This window comes from Salvia hispanica, chromosome 1, assembly GCF_023119035.1.
Source record: "Salvia hispanica cultivar TCC Black 2014 chromosome 1, UniMelb_Shisp_WGS_1.0, whole genome shotgun sequence".
In the NCBI taxonomy this organism is placed as follows: domain Eukaryota; kingdom Viridiplantae; phylum Streptophyta; class Magnoliopsida; order Lamiales; family Lamiaceae; genus Salvia; species Salvia hispanica.
Genome location: NC_062965.1, coordinates 3,604,241 through 3,624,932, shown reverse-complemented (window position 1 = coordinate 3,624,932; position 20,692 = coordinate 3,604,241). Strand labels below are relative to the sequence as shown.

At 35.9% G+C, this 20,692-nt stretch overlaps 2 protein-coding genes across 2 annotated transcripts; both read right to left on the bottom strand.

Annotated features, from left to right (window-relative positions):
* Nucleotides 1-1,435: 1,435 nt before the first annotated feature.
* On the bottom strand, nt 1,436-11,847 carry LOC125201844 (DNA mismatch repair protein MSH1, mitochondrial). The gene is made up of 22 exons (XM_048100108.1): nt 11,649-11,847; nt 10,150-10,279; nt 9,972-10,069; nt 9,446-9,521; nt 9,196-9,315; nt 8,832-8,879; nt 8,595-8,659; nt 8,054-8,139; nt 7,637-7,801; nt 6,997-7,106; nt 6,812-6,917; nt 6,298-6,373; nt 6,018-6,076; nt 5,366-5,433; nt 5,100-5,273; nt 4,783-4,989; nt 4,077-4,333; nt 3,846-3,989; nt 3,370-3,427; nt 2,898-3,197; nt 1,998-2,711; nt 1,436-1,892 (listed from the first exon to the last, which is right to left on the bottom strand). The coding sequence occupies exons 1-22, from the start codon at nt 11,762-11,764 to the stop codon at nt 1,665-1,667; spliced, it is 3,405 nt and encodes a 1,134-aa protein (XP_047956065.1). The 5' UTR covers nt 11,765-11,847; the 3' UTR covers nt 1,436-1,664.
* Nucleotides 11,848-15,149: 3,302 nt separating this feature from the next.
* LOC125202783 lies at nt 15,150-18,932 on the bottom strand. Its single transcript, XM_048101246.1, has 4 exons — nt 18,440-18,932; nt 16,721-17,215; nt 15,538-15,675; nt 15,150-15,385 (listed from the first exon to the last, which is right to left on the bottom strand). The coding sequence occupies exons 1-4, from the start codon at nt 18,911-18,913 to the stop codon at nt 15,302-15,304; spliced, it is 1,191 nt and encodes a 396-aa protein (XP_047957203.1). The 5' UTR covers nt 18,914-18,932; the 3' UTR covers nt 15,150-15,301.
* Nucleotides 18,933-20,692: the final 1,760 nt, after the last annotated feature.

Sequence of the window (20,692 nt, the reverse complement as noted above, 5' to 3'; positions counted from 1 at the left end):
AAGTTACTAAACTTTCCAAACATGAAATTTGTATGACTCCTCAGCAATACTATTCCAAGCTTGACTGCAACACTATGCCTTAGTAGTCAACTTTTGAAGTTGATGAAAATATAAGTAATCATCATTTCTACCTCCTTATGGTTGTTCCGGTGAAAGATACTGAACTTTTCCAAAAATGCAGCATATATCACTATTTACTCAACAATACTAAATTGCAACACCATGCTTTAGTGGTTAACTTTTCAAATTGATGAAAATATAAGTAATCATCATTTCTACCTCCTTGCCTTAACTGAAGTTTTCAACAGTAATGAGTTCAAGCTTCTTCAACTTTTCTACTTTGAGAGAATAATTGACCCGGTTGGGCAAAAGACTCTGGACTCTCTGCCGTTGAGCAACGGCCCTTCCGGGTGGCCCTGTTGCCATAGAGAAAATCACGGGCCAAACACATTGGAACCTCAATGTTTTTGAAATCTTGGCCCGCCTGGGCGACTTTTGAATAAAAAACCCAAAATTCAAAATTAAATATTTTTTCAAAGATTTGTTGGAGCTTGTAAGAAATGGATTGAAAAAGAAATTTGATAGGCTCTATATATACTCCTTTCGTCCCATAGAAATAGGCCATTTGGGGTTATCACGGATTTTAATTTGTAATTGATAAAGTAAGAAAGAAGGAGAAAAATTAATTGAAATTGTATAGTGAATGGTGAGGCCCATGAATGATAAAGTAAAAGAGAATGAGAAAAATGTTATCATAAATGAATATAAACTAATATAGCATATTTCTATGAGACGGAATAATAAGTTTTGCAATTATACCCTTTTTGTTTTAATGTAACTATAATTAACTTGATTCTTTTAAAGTAACTAGAAATGTTCATTACAATCAAAGTTTGAACTTTTTGAAGTTGTATTTACAATAATACAAAAAACAAAGTATAATGAAATAAATGTACAAAATATATACCTATAAAAATTCAATCTTGATTGTATTATTATCTCAGTCCAGATGTCCATTGTAATTACATAGAGACAAGATGTTTGGCTATAAATTTTATACTACAGTACTCCTATCGTCCAGTTTAAAAGTCACATTTTGTCATTTAAGTTCGTCCCACTTTAAGGGTCATATTTAGAATCTACCATAATTGGACATAAAATTTAGCCTCATTATTCATAAAATTTACACTCAAATGTCATTATTTTCATAAAAATAAAACAAAACCAAATTCTAAACATGCAAAAAGTCAAAAGGACTTCATTTTCCACTATCTCACTTCAATTATTACACACTCCAACAATTTCTTAGAACTCGTGCCATAACTAAATCTTACTCCTGTTTAGGAACAGAGAGAGTATATCACTAACTATATTTAAACTTATAAATATTTTTTAAAAATAATCCCACCAAATTTCTGAAATATATGAAGCAGGATAAATTAAATTATGATTGATTAATAGAAGGCATATGTAGTACACCACATGATGAGAAGTGTTGTGACAAAAGTAGCTTAGAACTTTTAGCAAAATAATCAGAGAGTGAAGCAGCTGAAATGGACCAAAATTGCTGCAACTCCATCAACCTCTAAGGTTTACTAGTCAATAGTTGTATTTACATTTTGTAGACATCAATTTCCATACTCAGCAAATATCATCTGCAAATATCATCTGATCATCATCTCGCTTCCTAAAACATCACTAGTGCCAAAGTTTCGATGTTTTCCGTCAGCTAAATTAGTTATCTGGAAACCTTGTGCCGGGAGCTGGTTGATCAAAAGCGTCTCCATTTGACAGGCCACGCTCTTCCCTGCTACCAACATGTAGAGAAACGACGCCTTCTGCATTCCCTCCTTGGAACGATGAGTACGGATCCGACCTTGAAGGTCATCGGTCTGATAAATGAAAAGAGAAAAATCAAGCAAATTTCATGTCACTTTGGAATGGACCACATGAAACTAGATGTTCTGCTCATACAAAAGCATTGGCATAAAAATTACCTCTCCGACGTAGAGCTTTCTGTCAGGTCTAAGCATGATATAAACGCTCGAAGCACCAATGGTGGATGGAGGCGGCTGTTCCTTAGCGCCAATCAAGACACATCTCAATGGTGAAGGCTCCAAGAGATGATGCTTCTTGTACATCTCCATTAAACTCTCCTCACATATGCTAATCACGGCTTTCTCTACTTCCTCTCTCAAAGTCTCAGCAGATCTCACAGACTTCACCGATGGATAAATTTCCATTTCAGGATGACTTGGTCTATTCGTCACCATGTTAGATGTTTCAACAATGGTCGGAGCAAAGAACCGTTCGTCTCTTCTTAACGAGTCTTTTGCATAAACTGCAGCGTATAATTCCTTGGCTCTCTCGATTAATTCACTAGGAACTCCTTCTCTTTGAGCTGTTTCAAACGCAAGACTCTCTCTACAGACCCCATCAATTAATTTCCAAGTGGGCATGGTTTGGTTATTGACATGTTCCGCTCCCATAGCTTTAAACGCGACATTTTTTGTTTTCAATGGTAGATCAAATATTCCGTGAAGATGGGTGGACACGATACCCAGACAACTAACTGCATCAAGGGTTTCAATGACACCACCGGCAATACATGTACCTTTCGCTGTTTCAGTACCTCGGCATATTTCATCAATAAGTACAAGGCTCTTTGAAGTGGCTCTAGTAATAATAGATCGAATCTCTGACATCTCAACCTGAAAAAATCATATTACATACAAATTGAAATCATAAATACTTGAATATGCAAGAACTCCAACATTTAGCCCATCTATCGCCATATTCAGATGTAGGTTCAAGCACCCATAGTCTACATGTATCTTTTTCCATCCAAAAATGCAAAATTTAGTAAAATTCGAGTAAACAAATTGAGCAAGTCCCACCTGAAACGAGCTCTTTCCATCTGCAGGACTGTCGTAGGATTTCATATGAAGCATAATGGCATCGAAGTGAGGAATAATAGCAGATTCAGCTGGGATCATCAGTCCACATATTCCAAGTAGAGCAGCGGCACAAATCGATCTTAGCAGACTTGATTTCCCACCCCCATTAGGTCCTGTTAATAGAAACAATGACTTCATATCAAAAGTATTCCGTACAGCACCACCTTGAGCTGCATCAAACCAATAAGGGGATAATCCGACGAACTTCATCCCCTCAGCTCCATGTATCATTCCTGAATCCTGCATGCATCCGAATTTAAAATACAATCAGAAATACTGAATATCTTGGAGAGTCGGTAGAATATTTGAGACCCGTCAAATGTAGATTTCAACCAACGAACATGCTCTATGAGTAAACAGCAAGAAATCATAACCAGACATGAGTGTATATGACAGTGCTTCAGTAGACTACCTCAGATTTGTGGTGATGAGTGAGAGTAGGAAAAACCCATTTTCTCCTTCTTCCTTCACTGAATAAAAACGACAAATATTCAGACAGCGTGCATGGGAAAATGGAATTAACAATAAAATAAAAAGAGTTAGCATGAAGGAGAAACATATGTAACTGAGAATGATCGACTCTAGTCCACAGATAATGAGGTTGTTCGAGCATATCTACCATGGAACGCTTCTCTATATGTTGTTGAATAAATAATAAAAGAGTGACATGCGGCATATATTGGTACCAAGCTGTAATAGCCATCATCAGTTTGATGGAGAAGCAATCCCATTCTAATACCAATATGTTCAAAAAGTTATATTCCCAGTTTTCTTCGGAGAATGAATCACCAGAAACAAAAGAACATAATAGCTAGAAAAGAGATTCCTAATAGATGGGATATTGAAGGAGAATTCAGCTGTCAAGTCTGAAAGAAGGAAAAAACAAACCTGACATGGCCAAATAGTGCCTTTGCAATGACAAGCAACATTGATGCAAAAACTAGCACATTGATCTTTGTTTGTAGTTCAACAGATAATTCTCTTAAAAGTTCTAAAACTTTTCTTTTTGCCTTGTCACCAGCCTCATGATATCTGATGCAAAAACAGGTAATCGTGAAGTAAAGTGGAGGAAATATTAATCAAATTATAGAAATTATCTTCATGGATGACAACGGTTACCTGGTCAATGCATCCTCCACCTTTATTGTGGTAAACCATTCTTCACCAACTTTTTTGCCTTTGGAATCTAAGGCAGGTCTGAGCTGTTTGATTTTTTCTTCTAATTGGGGATCAGCGTGTACAATTGGAGCAAAACGTTTTCCCTTGAACCAGACAGCTTCATGCTCACGAGCATATAGTATCTCTCCTTTAGGTCCACCAAGAGGAGCCATCACTGCTTTGATTCTTGAAATTATAGGGATGAAGTCTTCTTTAATCTAGGATGCATAGAGCATACTAATTAGCATACAACTTTGAAGTTCATGATTACTATCCATACACAGTTGCACTATTCAATATAAAGAAAGATACTACTGTTCAGATAGCATTGTGGTAATCTCGAAAGAGAAGATCGCTTCTTAATATTTTCATAGATTCAGCCATTCAGGTCAACTTTCTGTTTATCTTCGTTTAGTTATCCTCCTCATGCAATCCACAGGCCACAATTTTTCTTGCATCACAGTACTAATGTTACAAAATCTATTTGTTCAATTATTAATCATATCTTAACAATCATAATTCTCAATCCTACATGTCCCCAATCATACAAATTACTGTGTCCTGCCTATTGGATTATTTTTAAGTGTCTGAGTCATAGGCTCGATGAAGTGGTTACTGCTATCGAATGTATATAATGATCACATAATCTAAAAGAGCTCAGTCTTACAGCAACTGATAGGGCCTTGGCAGCTTCATCTACTTCAGCATATTCTTCTTCTAAATGGATCCTCTTGACACGACCTTTCCAGGAAGACTCCATATCTTCAAAAAACTCATTTGGAATTGTGGTAGATGAGGTTATCTTTTGGTCACTTTCACCATCTAATGAGATAATTTCACCAATTCTAGAAGAAACTGATCTACATTCACTCACCTGGAATGAAAAGAAACATAGCGTAATATTTCCATAAGAAAAAATAGGTAAGCAAAGTGACAAAAGTAATAATCATATGTGATTCACAACAATAAAGAAAAGGCACTTACTAATGTCTCTAATTCAACTTTGAGTCCAGTTGCTACCCATGTAGGATCCATTAACAACTTTAGAATCTCTCTAAGCTCAGAATTTGAATACAGTTGTATTGTGTCATCAAGAACATTTTTTATCTTGCAAAACTCAATATGATTGGTCTCTCTCAACTCAAGCAACTTCACCAACTGCAGATAGAGTTTGTCATTTGACCATTTAGTAATTCAATAGTGAACGGCAAACATAATTCGGCAACTATAAAGTACAAGGCTCAACCAACCTTGGCGGAGGGAACACATGTAAATTCAGGAATGGAGCATGTTATGTTGCTCATCAATTTACAAGCTTCTGTAGGAGAGAAAAAATGTAGAGCAAGAATCAGAAAAATTATGTCGCGGAAAGTAACAATCACAATTAAAAATGCCAGCACACAAGGCCCGCTATGCAAAGAGTCGGTGATCGACTCTTCTCTTGAGCATAAGCACATTACGTTTGACCATGTAAGTTTGATAGAGGCAAACAAATTGCCAGTTTTTATCGTACTAATAAAAAAGTTAAAATTATTTTTATGTTATTTCAATGAAAATTTCTTTCAAATCATATATTAAAGTCCATAAAGAACTTATTAAAAAATTATTTTTAAAACAAAGTATCCGAATACACGAATTTAACTTCTGCTTATTAGAAAACTGCAGGTCAACTTCTTTTCTTTCACTTTTGGGCCATGATCACTTATGATTGTTATTCATAGTGGTTGTAACCTGAACACTGAACTAACTATTGAAACAACCTGGATGCATGATATGTTTAGCTGTTAAATAGAACAGAATTTAGTAGAACAAATGCTAATACTATTGTTTTGAAGCAAATGTAGCAGCAGCCACCATATGTAAATGCTACTGGAAATAAATATTTAGTTTATAATAACTGACCTTGTACTTTTGATGCAATCTCATAGGCAGGAGGGTTCAAAAGAAGATCCCTGATATACCTATAGAAGAACAAGGGTAGGATATGTATCCATGATGAGAGTCAGAATCATATTAAAACAAAATTTCGACATAGTGAAGATATCGTATCTTTCTTTGAAGTGACCTTTTATAATACACAGAAAGAATGGGCGTGGAAATGGGGTGTTTGCTGATACTAATGATGGACTAATAAAATTTGCTAGGTAATGTGAAATAGATCCATAATCAACTTCCCACTCACATGATAGGTAGGCCAACACAACTTGGTGGAAGTAGAACCCTGAGTAAACAGGGAATTCCTTCTGTTGGAATAGCACCTGACAAGATGTGGTACAGAAAAAAAATCATTTACTAAATATCCAGGCATGTATATTCCCTTAAATACGTAAAATGAAATGAAAGCACCAAATTGCTGTCTGTTACATTTTCAATTACAAATGCCCTACAGATGCAATTTTTTTACACTATCACCTGTTTAAAGGAAGTCTATGATTGACAGAGACTTCCAAATTAATATAATCAGTAGCAACAATCAATAGTTTAAATTGGGTTCAAGAAAATGGAGCAGATACCGTGCCATTAAAATTATACTCCCCCGTTTCCTAAAAATAGGAACTTTTGAAATGACGCGGGTTTTAATGCAAAATTGGTAAAGTAAGAGAGACAGAAAGGAAGTTTCTATTTTTTTAAAAATGGACATAAAAAGAAAGAGTTTCTATTTTTAAGAAATGGAGGGAGTATGTAGTTTGTATTACCAATTTGTGTGGCTGTCCCCAGGTACAAAGGACTTGGCCTATTTTCTGGGGCAACCGTAACATTTCTGAATGTTATATTATCTTCAAGGCCATAGAGCTCTTTAACCTGAATAAGTTCAAGCTAATGTCATATACAAATAATACAAGAGGGCACATAAATAAATAAGTAATGCTCAAACTGAGACCTTGTATAAGAGCTCGTTAACTGGATCACCGTTAAACCACTCAAATTGCCTAGCATTACATTCACCCCATAAAAGTCCGCCTTCACCAAATTCTCCCCAGCGACAAGTACCTATACAGTGACATTGGATGTAAAAATATCAAAGACGTGGATTATGAAGAAGTAGCCATCAAAAGAATCAACCTAATTCCGTCACAATCTTCTATTTTCTCCCTTCTCAAAAGGGTATAAACTACATCCTTCATCGAGACGCACAAATATTTAATCAAGTCACTAAGACATAAAAGTGACAATGGCCAATTATGTAGCCACACCCTATTCCAAAGCATGAAGGTGAAAACAGTTACGTATAAGCCATTTCAAGGAAACCCATCTGTGGCATCAGAAAAGATCCAACAGACAACAAAATAAGCTATATTAGAGTAAAACATCATAACCCACCCTACCTTCTTCAAAATATAGTTTTGGGAGTTCAAAACAACCATCTAACTGCTTCTTGAAGAACAGGTTTTACAGTGTCATTTTCAAAGCAAACTTATTTAACTTTAGACAGCTATGACGGATACAAATAGTTCAATGTCTCAATCAACAAATAGCAGTACCCTTCTACCATACCGATGATGACACGTCATATTATAAACCTGAAGAACTGTTCCTCAATGATGTGTGGAGGAACAAATGATGGCATCGACAAGTTCGAAGTTTGGCAACCAATGCTTCTTCTGTCAGATTATCCTCAACAGAATAAGTCTTCATTGTCTCAAGCACCGAAAGCATACAATATCCCTTGGCTGAGCGAGATATCCCTAGAGCGGAAAAAAACATTTCTAGTGAAAAGGAATATAATGGATGGAATTTGAAAACAGTTATGCATCAATGAGATTATCGTTCGGAACGTGTTCCAACTAAATCAATTAGCCAAGAGTTATTTCCTGTTATTTACAGAACATTGGCAACTTAGTTCATCTTTGAATGACAAAGTGAGTGGATTGAACCAAAAGAGAATTCATTAATATGTATTAACAGAAGGTCCTTCACAAGATCCAACTGGCTTTTACCTACTACAGGCATAGGGTCAGGAAAATCCAGATCGTGATTGTCTTCAACAAGCCCAAACACGTAAGGACTACCAGGATGTGCATGCCTGAAACCTCACACCGAGTTAGAACATGTATTCGACTAATTAAGAAATTAGCAAAAATGCACGCCTGATAGACTTTGAAACATAAGCTAAAGAAATAACGAACTAAGAAATAATCATGAGCTTATAATCAGCAGATAGATCAAATCAATTATGAGGAACACTCTCTTGTTGATGTGTCAATTAATTATGAAACTATAGCCACCCATATATGTGTCATGGTTGTTGCATAGCAGCATAAAAAAGGATGAGTAGTTTTTGTTTATAGATAAGTATGGATAAAAACATCTTCATCAAAGTGGTTCTCATCAGTTATCTCATTGTGGTTCTATTCGTTGAGATTCTCCAAATTTCTATAAAAACATGGAATCATACAATCAAGTGTCCTCCAGTCTAACTCAAAGTCAGAGCAACCCTTGAGAAAATTAAATTCACAATCAAGTTTTTAGGTAAATTACCCAGATATAAAACGACTTTTGCGTGTCCGGGCATGAGTTGGACCCTGAACTTCCTCCACTATGCTCTACAAAATGAAAAACAAACCAAGAAAAATATATATATTACTATATAAATCAACTCTGAAACCGATTAATCAGAAGTTATTCTTTTCTCCTTCCACTTGATACACAGAATTGTGTAACATATATTAATTACAATTCGAGACCAAAGCAACTAATTCAGGGCATTGTACTTACAACAGAAAAACCATTACGGGTCAGATCATCCAAAGTCTGTCGTAAATTCTGCAGGAATAATTACGAGCAGCGTCACAAATGGTGTTTTCAAGTAATGATTTAAGTAGTTGTGATAGAGCAAAGAATTTCAATAAAATTTTCCTACCCCAGTAGACAATATATGATAGGTTGCAGAAGATAAAGTAGAAATATAGTTGAGTAAACTAAACAATTAAATAACATAAAATGTAAAGTGGAATTAAAAGACTTTTCCCTGATATCACTGTATCCACTTTTAAATGACAATGGTATAAAATAGTAGCACAGCAAACATGGCTTTGTGTGCCCTTATAAGAGCCAAAATTACACATGGGAAACCACATACCACCACGGGGCAACCTGCCCTAGGTATGCTGTCTGAACGTAAACCACCAAAAGGATTCAATCCAGCATATTCTACTAGGATGCAAGCATCAATACCGATAGCCTCATAAAAATCTCCGACCTTGAATAGAGACAAAAAGTGGTGAGAGTGGATCACAAAAGTCTGTGCTAGCGAAGCATGGTACCAAATTGAGAGATGAAGAGGTGAAACAAAGTATATAAGAAGATTAAGGAAAACCATATAGACATACTCTGCAGAGTAAAACTTCACGCGGAAATTTTGACTTGAATTGCAACATTTCGCAATTAAGATTTCCTTCTTTGAGGCTACAATATAATCAAGAAAGAAATTACCAAATATATTTCATGTCAGTAGTGTCAAGATAGTTGTTTTAAAATTAAATGTTCATTCCTAACACTGATATGCAACAGTAGACAGAATAGTAAATGCAACAATCAAGGAATAATTAGTCTATTCTGCTGTTTCAACATGAGAAAGCACATATTTGATTACATCTTCAGAAGATTGATGAGCACTATGATGCAAAGGTATAAAGAAACATATGAGATGCAAATGCATGTAAAGAAAAATCATAATTCCACATACAGTTGAGTATAGAAAAAGGAGAAGAGTTGTGAAAATAGCACAGTGAGACAATAAAATTCTCTGCTTCACAGAATGTCACATTTTCCATCAGCACAAGAAGATGATATATTGATTGATAAGTAAAAGAATGAGGCATCATGCAATTCCAGCAGACATAGAGAGACGTGTACCTTCCATTCTTTAAGGTACTATCAACACCCAGCAAATTAGTAAATGCCAACCGCTTGACCAGTAGAACAGAAGAAGGCTTTCTGCACATTTCCAGTTTCTGAGACAAGAAACACAATCAATCAAACTTGATGGTTGAATTATATATGGAAAACTAAGAGAAGCCGAGATATATCTAACCTCCTTCCACCAGATAATATGAGCATAATCTTTATCTTCCAATGAAATTTTAGATTCTTTAAGCTTCTTTGAAGTTTTTGTATAATGCTTTCTCTCTTTGAAGCAAAAAATGTGACTGGGCTGTCTAGTACTGTAAGAGAAGAACAGTTATGAAACTAAAACATAGATATCATGTTTTGTAAAAACTCATGCCAGTTTAAAGATATACCACTTTTAAATTTACATATGCATTTCTTATTACCAATATAACACGAAGTTGAATATGATGGAGAAACTGTAAATAATGGATATCAATATTACAACAGCTGGTCCTACAGACTATTAACGACGAGAAATATATGCTACTATGGGATTTTATAGAGTTTACAAGATCAGAAATTTACAACATACGTAAATGTTTTAGAAGTAAATAGTCATAAAAATCAGACTAAAGCTGTTACATCCTAATACATCCCCCTCAAGTTGGTGGTTCCATTCTGAAAAACCAACCTTCATATTGCCTACAATATGATCAGATAATTATCAACATTGGGCACCAGCACCAGCTGGGGAAGAGTAAATGGATCAAAAAATGTGGACGGCAACAAGAAGTACAAGGTGGTGCAAAGAAGATGACCATTGCAGCAGCCAAAGTCCATAATTCAAATAGAAGAGGCGGACAAGTAGAATAAGAAGCAGTCAGGTGGTGCTTCACGCGATAGAAGCAATGGTTGGTTGACTAAGGCGGGACTGAACAATCATATATTCATATTATCGCATTCGTTTGGATCAGCAATAACTGTTGGAACACAATGTGTACCAGCACATAATTCTTAGTGTTGTGGTGCCCAAAGACAAATGTGGCAGCACTGCTGCAGAAGTTGGATGAGAAAGAATAACTGCAACAGAGCTCCATTTACACTACATCCAAATCATCAAATTAGATGATTATACGCTTAGTTACAACTTACAGTGGAAAAAAAACTTAGGACTAGGCCATTTAGGCATGGTTTTCGATTATCCTGCATTTCCTTCCTAGCAAATAATCATATTTACTTCTCTATTTTCACATACATGTCAAATCAAGGGCACACTATATCTTCAGCTTTAACTAACAGAAGCTGAATTCAAGAGGGAGTTGTAAAGCACATGACTTTTTGTCCATCAATCACATCCAGACTATATATTTCTTAACAAAACACTATATATTTCGTTTCATTGTAAATATCTACAAAAACAAGAACAACCATACATTACAATATACTTAACACACTTCCAACAGTATACTTCCCCAAAATAAACAAAACGCGATAAAACCAAACATTGTCTTAGCCTCTACTTTCTACATTTCTCATGTCAATATCAAAACCCAAAAGTAGCAACTCAAATACTCAATTGATAAGAACCGACCGAAAATATAAACAGAATCATTGTTCAATTGAACTCCAGAAGCAGCAATGTCCGCGAAAAACACATAAACGCCAATTTCACATAGAGAGAGAGAGGGAGAGGTGTATTACTGGCGAGGGGAGCCGGCCGTGGGGGAAGGGCGGGAGAGAGAGGGGCTGAAAATGAAGGAGAGAGAGCGCCACCGGTGAACGAAAACGACGGCGTTTCGTGCTGTAAGCCAGTACATCTTTCCCGCCAGGAGAGAAACTGAAGAGTCGAGAGATGTTTTTTGATGAGGTCATGCGGGTTTCGACATTTATTCCAAAGTTACCGCAAAAAGAAGAAACAAACCTATTTTTCGAGCAGCACTTTTGGTGCGGGTACGGTGGTACCTATATATTTTTCAATTTATTCGTGACATTCTCTTTTTGGTAATTCAAATAGATTTCAATTTTATTACATGTCTCTGAATGGACTCTTTTGGTTTAGGGTAGCTACACACGTGACAGTTTTACACACACTCTATAGAATCGGGTTTGAAATCAAGTTTTTTCTACCTCCTTCCCCCAAATATCGGCACATTTTGACCCGGCATATGTTTTAAGAAATATACTGAAAGGTGAGTTTAAAAAGTTGATAGGATGTGTGTCCTACTTTTAAAGTATTAGCTTTATAATAAAATGTGAATAGGAATGACTTAGTGGAATACGAGGTCCACCACCAAAAATGGTAAAAAGTGAAGTGTGTCAAACTTTCAGGGATGGAGGTAGTATTACGTTTTGTTGTCTCTTTTTTCGAGTTAGGTGATATAGCGTAGAGATGTCAAGTGGGCCGGGCCGACCCAGCCCGATCGTGGGCCGACCCCGGCCCGACCCGTTAGTGAAATAGAGCGGGCCTGGGCTGGGCTTGGTGGTTTAATCGGGCTCCAATTGGATTGTTTCCTAAACCCAGGACCGGCCCGGGCTAAGGACCACCTGAAGCCCGGCCCAAGCCCGGGACCGGCCCAGCCCAGTACAATTTCCTTATGTAATTAGTATTAAATCTATTCCATTTGCATACACTTTGTATATATTTTATGAATTCAAAAATAATATGTGAAAATTTCTATAAGATAGATATAAGTATAAAAACATAAAATACTACTTTCCATCGAGTAATTTGGAATAATTGATAAATTCAATTAATTAACCTAAATCAAGACTTACTGCAAATTTTATTTCCATAATTATAAAGATTAGTTGTTAACTAATTGTTCTCTTTCTAGAATAATTGTTATTTTAGATTTAATCATAATTTGCATAATGATAGAAAATAGCGTCTGCCTTATATATATTATATATGTGTACATAAATTATGAAGATTAGATATTGTTGAATATATCTTAAGATCCTTGATTAATTATATTTTGACAATTTTAATAAATTGATGCATTCATTTACTAAACCTAAATTACAATATATAACAAATTTGATATCCATAATTATAGTGATTAGTGGATCCTATTCCTAGAAATAAATTAATTGTGATTTCCATGATTATAGAGATTAATTAGTTTTAGATGATCTAACAAGGTATATTTAGCTTACAAAGTATAATTTAGGTAAGTTGTATGAATTTATAATTTTTTTATATGAATTAGGAATATTATCATTTGTTTTTCATTTACATATATTATCATCTCCTTGATTATAAAAATATGTAAACTAGGCCTAGCCCAGCCCAGCCCACTTGCTAACTGGGCTCGGGCTGGGCTGGGCTCAATATACAAACCAAAACTCAGGCCCAGCCCAGCCCGTTCCAGACATGGGTCTGGGCCGGGCCGGGCCTAAATGTCATCCGGGCCTCACCGGGCCCGGGCCGGCCCAGCCCACTTGACACCTCTAATCTAGCGTTTTGTTTTTTTTTGTACTACATCCGTCCCCCAAATATTGGCATACTTTGACCCGGCACGGATTTTAAGAAATGTAATGGAAAGTTAGTTGAAAAAGTTAGTGGTATGTGGATCCTACTTCTAAAGTATTAGGTTTATAATTTTATAATAAAATGGGAGTGAGAATGAGTTAGTGGAATATGAGGTCCACTACCAAAAATTGTAAAAAGTGAAGTGTATCAAACTTTCAAGGACAGACCGAAATGGTAAACTGTGTCAAACTTTCAGGGACGGAGATAGTTGTAGTTAATGTGCGTCTTACTTTTATATACTAGTTTTATAATAAAATGTGAGTATGAATGTGTTAGTGGAATATAAGGTCCAATGCCAAAAATGGTAAAAAGTAAAATGGGATAAATTATGTGTGATGAACGGAAATAGAAAAATGAACAAACTTTCAGGGACGGAGGGAGTATTAATTGAGCTTTGGATGATGGTATTAGATTTTTTGTTTTTTTCAGATTAATATTAGCTTGGGTTTTGTCATTTTCTTACTGAGGTTTGAATCTATTGTTAGTAATACATGGCCAAACCAAACCGGCCCACTGGTTAACCGCCGGTTTTGAACCGGCGGTTCGGAACCAGAACCGGAACCGGACGACGGATCCGGTTCCAAATCCAGTTACTGTTCGACATACGGTTCAACAAAATTCAAAACCATAACCGGTGGTTAACCGCCGGTTCGCCGGTTAACCGGAAATAAATGGTCATCGCCGGTAGGTTCGTAGGGTTGCAGGGGTAGGGTCGGAAAAGGACGGTTAACCGCCGGTTTTCGGTCAGAAACCGGCGGTTCATGTCGAAAAACCGGCGATTTCGACACAAAACCGCCGGTTTCCGACGGTTCGGGGGTAGGGTTGCAGGGCGTAGGGTTGTAGCGTAGGCCTGAAAAGGTGTCGGAAACCGCCGGTTTTCGGTCGAAACCGGCGGTTTTTCTAACACGAACCGGCGGTTCCGTCGAGAAAACCGCCGATTTCTTGTGAAAACCGGCGGTTCCGGCCGTTTTCAAAATTTGAATTTCAAAATTTAAATTTAAGTTGAGCTCAAGTCCTTTTCCTTTTTTTTCTTTTTTTTCTAATTGTTTCAACTTTACTTTTAATATGTTTTTTGTAAATTGTAATTTTGTATTTATATTTTAAATTCAAGTGTATAGTTGTATACTTGTATTGTTGTATTTTGTAACTTGTAAGTTGTAACTTGTAATTGTATTGTAGAAATTTACATTCAAAGTTTCAAATCAATAAAATTGTAATTCTTTATCGTTATCAATTTCTCTTTGGATTGTACTATAGAATTTAGAAGTAATAACTATAAGATTAAAAAAAAAAAAAACAAACCGGAACCGGCGAAAAACCGGCAGTTATTAACCGGAACCGGAACCGCCGTGACCGCCAGTTAAACCGGAACCGGAATTGTCGTATCCGGGCCGGTTACGGTTCAAGCATGTCATGAACCGGAACCGCCGGTTCCGAACCGAAACCGGCGGTTTTACGAACCGTGGCCACATCTACAGTTAGTATAAACATATGCATACCTAAATAGTGTGTTGTGGGATAGCACATCGGGGAATATTGGAAATAATTAAAAAAAATGTGGAGAGTTGTTAATCTAAAAAAACTGAAAAATCCGAAGTGAAATACCAAAAGCTATGGAATTTCAAGTGATGTCTGTCAAGAGCAACAAATATACAAATTGGAAGGTTATATGAATAAGAAGAAAAAGCATTAGTAGTACTATTAAATAAAAATAGTCCAATCAAAATTCTTCCAATTTTACAATATCGAACCAAGAAATGCACATTTTCTCGACAAAGTAAACGTAAAATGCTCGTAGCCAAAGAAGATGCCTCTCGCATGGTCACAAAATAGTGCAGAGAGTGCCGGCAACGTTCCCAATGCTGAGTGCTACTTCAAAAGCATCAAGTGCAAGCTTCCATTTGCTCTGAGATGCATCAACAAAGAGCTACTTATTAATCACATAAAGTTGCATATTACCCATATGCATGTACGTTAAATTACATGTATCATAATTTGTCATATCTATAATCTCTCGATCCAAAAAAGTTCAAATTAAAACGAACTAAGTGTACTTACCCAATTTATATTTGATGATGCTGGAACAATTGCATTTTGGGGATGTATGTATGAATTGTATGGAGTCGGGTACGCATTATTCATGTAGATTCCATTATGTTGCAATGGAACTATGGCATTTGTTGGTCTATTCCATGCCTGCACCCACCAACAAGATAACTTACCAACTATATAAGCTTGTTAGTAACATGCATGTTTTATAACTTTTCCAATCAAATTGTGTGTTTGGATCGATATTGTGTCAATATGATAACGAGATAACACAATAAGGCAAAACCTGAACACGATAACAACCAGATTTAAGACATATTGGCAGAACATGACATAATAAAAACAAAATTTCACATGGCGTGTAGTATTTCAGAGTCCGTTTAAAACTAATACTCAAATAAACCACAATTAGTAAACTAAGAATTGAAATGCAATAATTAAGTAATTAAAATAATAATATCAATTATAATAATTACACGAACACAACATGAATCTAGCACATAATTAGGGCTGGGGAAAAATACCGAAAAAAATGATATATCGCTCGTATCGTATTGAAAAATATCAAAAAATTATCGAATTTTCGATATATCGTAATTTTCGATACGATACGATATCGTATCGTAAGTTTTCGATACGATAACGATATGAATTTTCTTATATCGCGATATATCGTTTTATATCGAAAATTTTCGATATATCGATATTTTCGATATATATCGATATTTTATTTTCGATATATATCGATATTTAACGATATATCGGATTTCGGTACGATATATCGAAATATCGATACGATAACGATATGAAATATTTTTATATCGAAAATTCGATATATCGAAATTCGATATATCGAAACTTTCGATACGATAACGATATGAAATTCTTTCATATCGATATTTTCGATACGATACACGATACAACATTTTCGATACGATATATCGTATCGACCCACCCCTGCACATAATTGTATATGCATCGTGTGGAGACAAGGATATCATAAAACCTTTACACTAAACTACATGTTCATGTCATGTTTTTGTGTTGTGTTCGAAATTCATTGTCCTAATTTTTTTCATTAATTACTTCAAATTCTTCCATTTTCATGCAAAAATTACTCATGGATACCCTCGCAACATGATTAATCAATTCTTAGTGAGAGCACATTTTACAACATTAAAATCAACATTACCTCATGAAATGTTACTCCCGACGCCTGTGCAAGCACCGGATCTCTCATAGCCTGCAACAACGTATGATTGTCCAAAAACTGAGCCCGGCCGCCGTGATTATGTCTGCACTTCCCCGCCCGGTAGCAATCCGGGCACAGATCGAACGAGGGTTTAGGATTCTTAAAGCACTCGACACAGGAGAAGAATACTCCGGGGATGAATTTGGAGCAGCCGTCGCAGAAAGGGCGGCCGCTCTTGATGATGTAGTACAACGTCATGACCTCGGAGAAGTCGAGGGTGCCGTTGCCGTCGACGTCGAGCTCGTCGAAGAAACTAGAGTTTTGCATGTAGGCATAGCCTTCGTGCCTCATGAAGGCTAGGAACTCGGACAGATCGACTCGGCCGTCTCCGTCCGAGTCCATGGACCGGTAGAAGTCGTAGGCTAGTGTTTGGACTTGAGGAGAGCCCGCTCGGTAATGGGCTTTTGCGATTTCGCGCAGTTCCTCCATTTCTTTCTGTTCGGTTGGCAACATTAATTAATTAAGAAAGATGAATTGGAAAATCAACAACTAATTAAGGTGCATTGGTAGCTAGGATGTGTGATCCTAGGGTTATTAGTTTAATTGCTTAACTATAGCAAAAAATGGAGTAATGTTTAAGGATAAATTTTAATTAGTTTATACTCCCTCCGTCTGCGAATAGGAGTCCCGTTTTTTTTTCATTTTAGTCCGTCCGCGAATAAGAGTCCTGGTTCACTTTTTCCATAAATGGTAATAGGGTCTCACCTTCCACTAACTCATTCCACTCACATTTCATTTAAAACTAATACTACCTCCGTCCCCCAAAATTTGCTACACTTTGACCCGACACGGGTTTTAAGGAATGTAATGGAAAGTGAGTTGAAAAAATTGGTGGGATGTGGGTCCTACTTTTAAAGTATTAGTTTTATAATAAAATGTGAGTAGGAATGAGTTAGTGGAATATAGGGTCCACTACCAAAAATGGTAAAAGTGAAGTGTATCAAATTTTCAGGGACGGATCGAAATAGTAAACTGTATCAAATTTTTAGGGACGGAGATAGTATATATAAGTGAGACTCATATTCTACTAACTTTTTTCCACCCATTTTTCTTAACATTTTTTAAAATCCGTGCCGCACATGAATGGGACTTCTAATGGCGGACGGAGGGAGTATCAAGATTTGTTTGACTAATGTATAGGTTTCCCCCGGTAGATTTTGACGTAATACTTTATAATTTTGGTGGGAGTGATATTGACAAATTTTATTGAAAACCAGCGAAGAATGACTATTTTTGTCATCAAATGATCAATCATATTAGAATGAGTCACTCACCCTTTAAAAGACCTTATAAGAGGGGGATTATCCATCCTTTAATAGATGAGCTAAGATCGTTACCAAGCCAATGTGGGACAAGATATTAAGAATTTTAACATAATACCTCAAATTTTTTGTATTGACATAATCGACAAAATTCATACATCAATAGAACGAATCTTGTTATAAAACGACCGGAAATTAACTGCAACCTTGACATTTATTGATGGCTATAATTAAACACAGATTCTCAAATTTCAAGCTATAATTAAAAAGAATTTCACAAAGTTTTGAGTAGTATAAAATAAATTAATCAAAATCCAAGATTAGATGTGAAATGTTTAGTAAGTTAGTAACGACTGCAAAAATATCCATCCAGCTTATATAACAAGATCAAGATTACCTTGTTCTGAGTTTTTTCAGCAGCAGCGGTGCGATTCCGGAAGACCATAATGAGAGAGTGATGATCCATCATGTTCTGCACCGAGTGCTCATGCGGCAACTCGGCGCCTCGGCGGTAGCAAGCGCAGCAGAGGTCGTACGTATCGGCGCCTCTTCCCAAGCAAAGCAAGCAGGAGAAGTAGGGCCCCACCAGCAGCTCCCAGCAGCCGCCGCATCTGGCGATGTCCACCTTCTTCTCCATGTAGTGAAGGCACAGAAACTCCTCGAAATCGAGGCTCCCGTCCCCGTTCTCGTCGAGCTTCTTGAACACGGCCTCCGCGCACAGCCACGTGCCCACCGTCTTCTTGAACTCCCTCAGGCTTATCCTCCCGTCGCCGTCGACGTCGAGTTTTGCGAAGGATTGTTTGATCGATTTTTTCTCGGCATCGCTTGCTCTGTCGTAGTAGGATTTCGCAATTTCTCTCATTCCTTCCATCTCTCTCTCTCTCTCTCTCTCTCTCTCAAATGGATGTGTGATGAATATTGAAGAACATTTATGTATAATGTATATTGATCGTCATTTAATGATTCGACTTAATTACTACAAAATTTGGCCACTTGATTGAGTTAGTTAATTTGATGCAACGCGTAGACATTATTGCTCAATGTCCAATTTGTATGGCCAATTTTATGAATTGATGACAGACTGAATTTAATGTAAAACAAAGGCCAAAAGGCTGAAAAACATGATTTTCTTGTGCAGAGGCTGATCTAGAATTTGGAAATGAAAGTTGGAATAGAATATACTCCTTACGTCCCATAGAAATCGATCCTTTAGGGTAAAGACGAGTTTTAATGTGTAATTGATCTAATAAGAGGGAAGGGTAAAAAATAGTTGAAATTGTGTAGTAGATGGTGGGATCATAAATGATAAAGTAAAAGAGAAGAAGAAAAAAGATTATCATAAATGGATATGGACTATTTCTATGGAACAAATGAAAAAGGAAATATGGTTTATTTCTATGAAACGGAAGGAGTATATATTACTAGCCTAATTTAGAGATGGCATGACAATTTTACGTCTAGCTGTCCAGATAAAGGGAAATTACTCGCAGGCCCCTCCTACTCTCTAGTACGCCATTGTCCTTGTAAGACAAAAATATACTGCTTTCGTCTCCCAATATGTGTCGCACTTTAATCAGGTATACAATTTTAAGGAATATAAAGGAAATTAGATTGAAAATTTAGTGCAATGTGAGTTTTACTTTTATACTCCTTAATATTACTAGTATTACACACCATCCATTCACTATTTAAAGAGCCCTTTTGACTTGACACGAATTTTAAGAAATTGTTTGATTTTTATATAAAATGTGAGTGAATTGAGTTAGTGGAATGTGAGACCTACTTATTATTTATGATAAAAATTTAAAATTTTAAAAATAATTTCAATATATGATCGATGATTTTGAGGTGGAAGTCTTTAGCCCCGCACAAAATTGGGAGTCACCGCACCTCTAAATTTGTCGGTTATGTCATTCAATCAAGTTTAGTGGTCCACTTTTTATTTCTCCGATTTCACGTATCGTTTTTATTGAATTTATTGTCGGTTTTGTTATATAAAATTGACTATTAAAGTTGATAGATCTAAAAGTAGGATATATTACAATTTTTTAAAATTTTATTTTGTTTTCTAATAAATACTGTATTACTTAATTATAATATGTTATTTATAATTAATTTTATTTTTATAAGAAATATTAGTACTAATAATATACACTAATTAAGTTAGAATAGAGCTACGTTGAATAAGTCCCAACTCACAAAGAACATGACATTGTCACATTGAATGTCATCCCCACTTATCTTTGATTTTACTTTTTCCGTCATGACATGAGAAAATATGGAGAATATAGGTAAATTAATTTTTAACGGCACGCTATCTTAATCACACCGCTTCTATTCACCCAAGGTGGTCTTTTTTTTTCTTTTTTTTTTTTTTTTTCCAATTTAGTTGGAAAGGTTGCATAAGAAATAAATTAGAAGTTATATATACAACCTTTTTGTAAAGCACGAAACTAAAATTGCATTTTCGATCTCTTATAGTCTTCAACTAATTACACACAATTAAAGTCTTTGGTATAAAGAATAAGCAATTGATGACATCTTCGTAATAGATGTATACTTAACAAAATTAACAATTCCTGTCGACTACACTTTTAAAACATTAAAAAAAAAATATTTAGTCGAGTGAATTATAACTAATTGTTACATT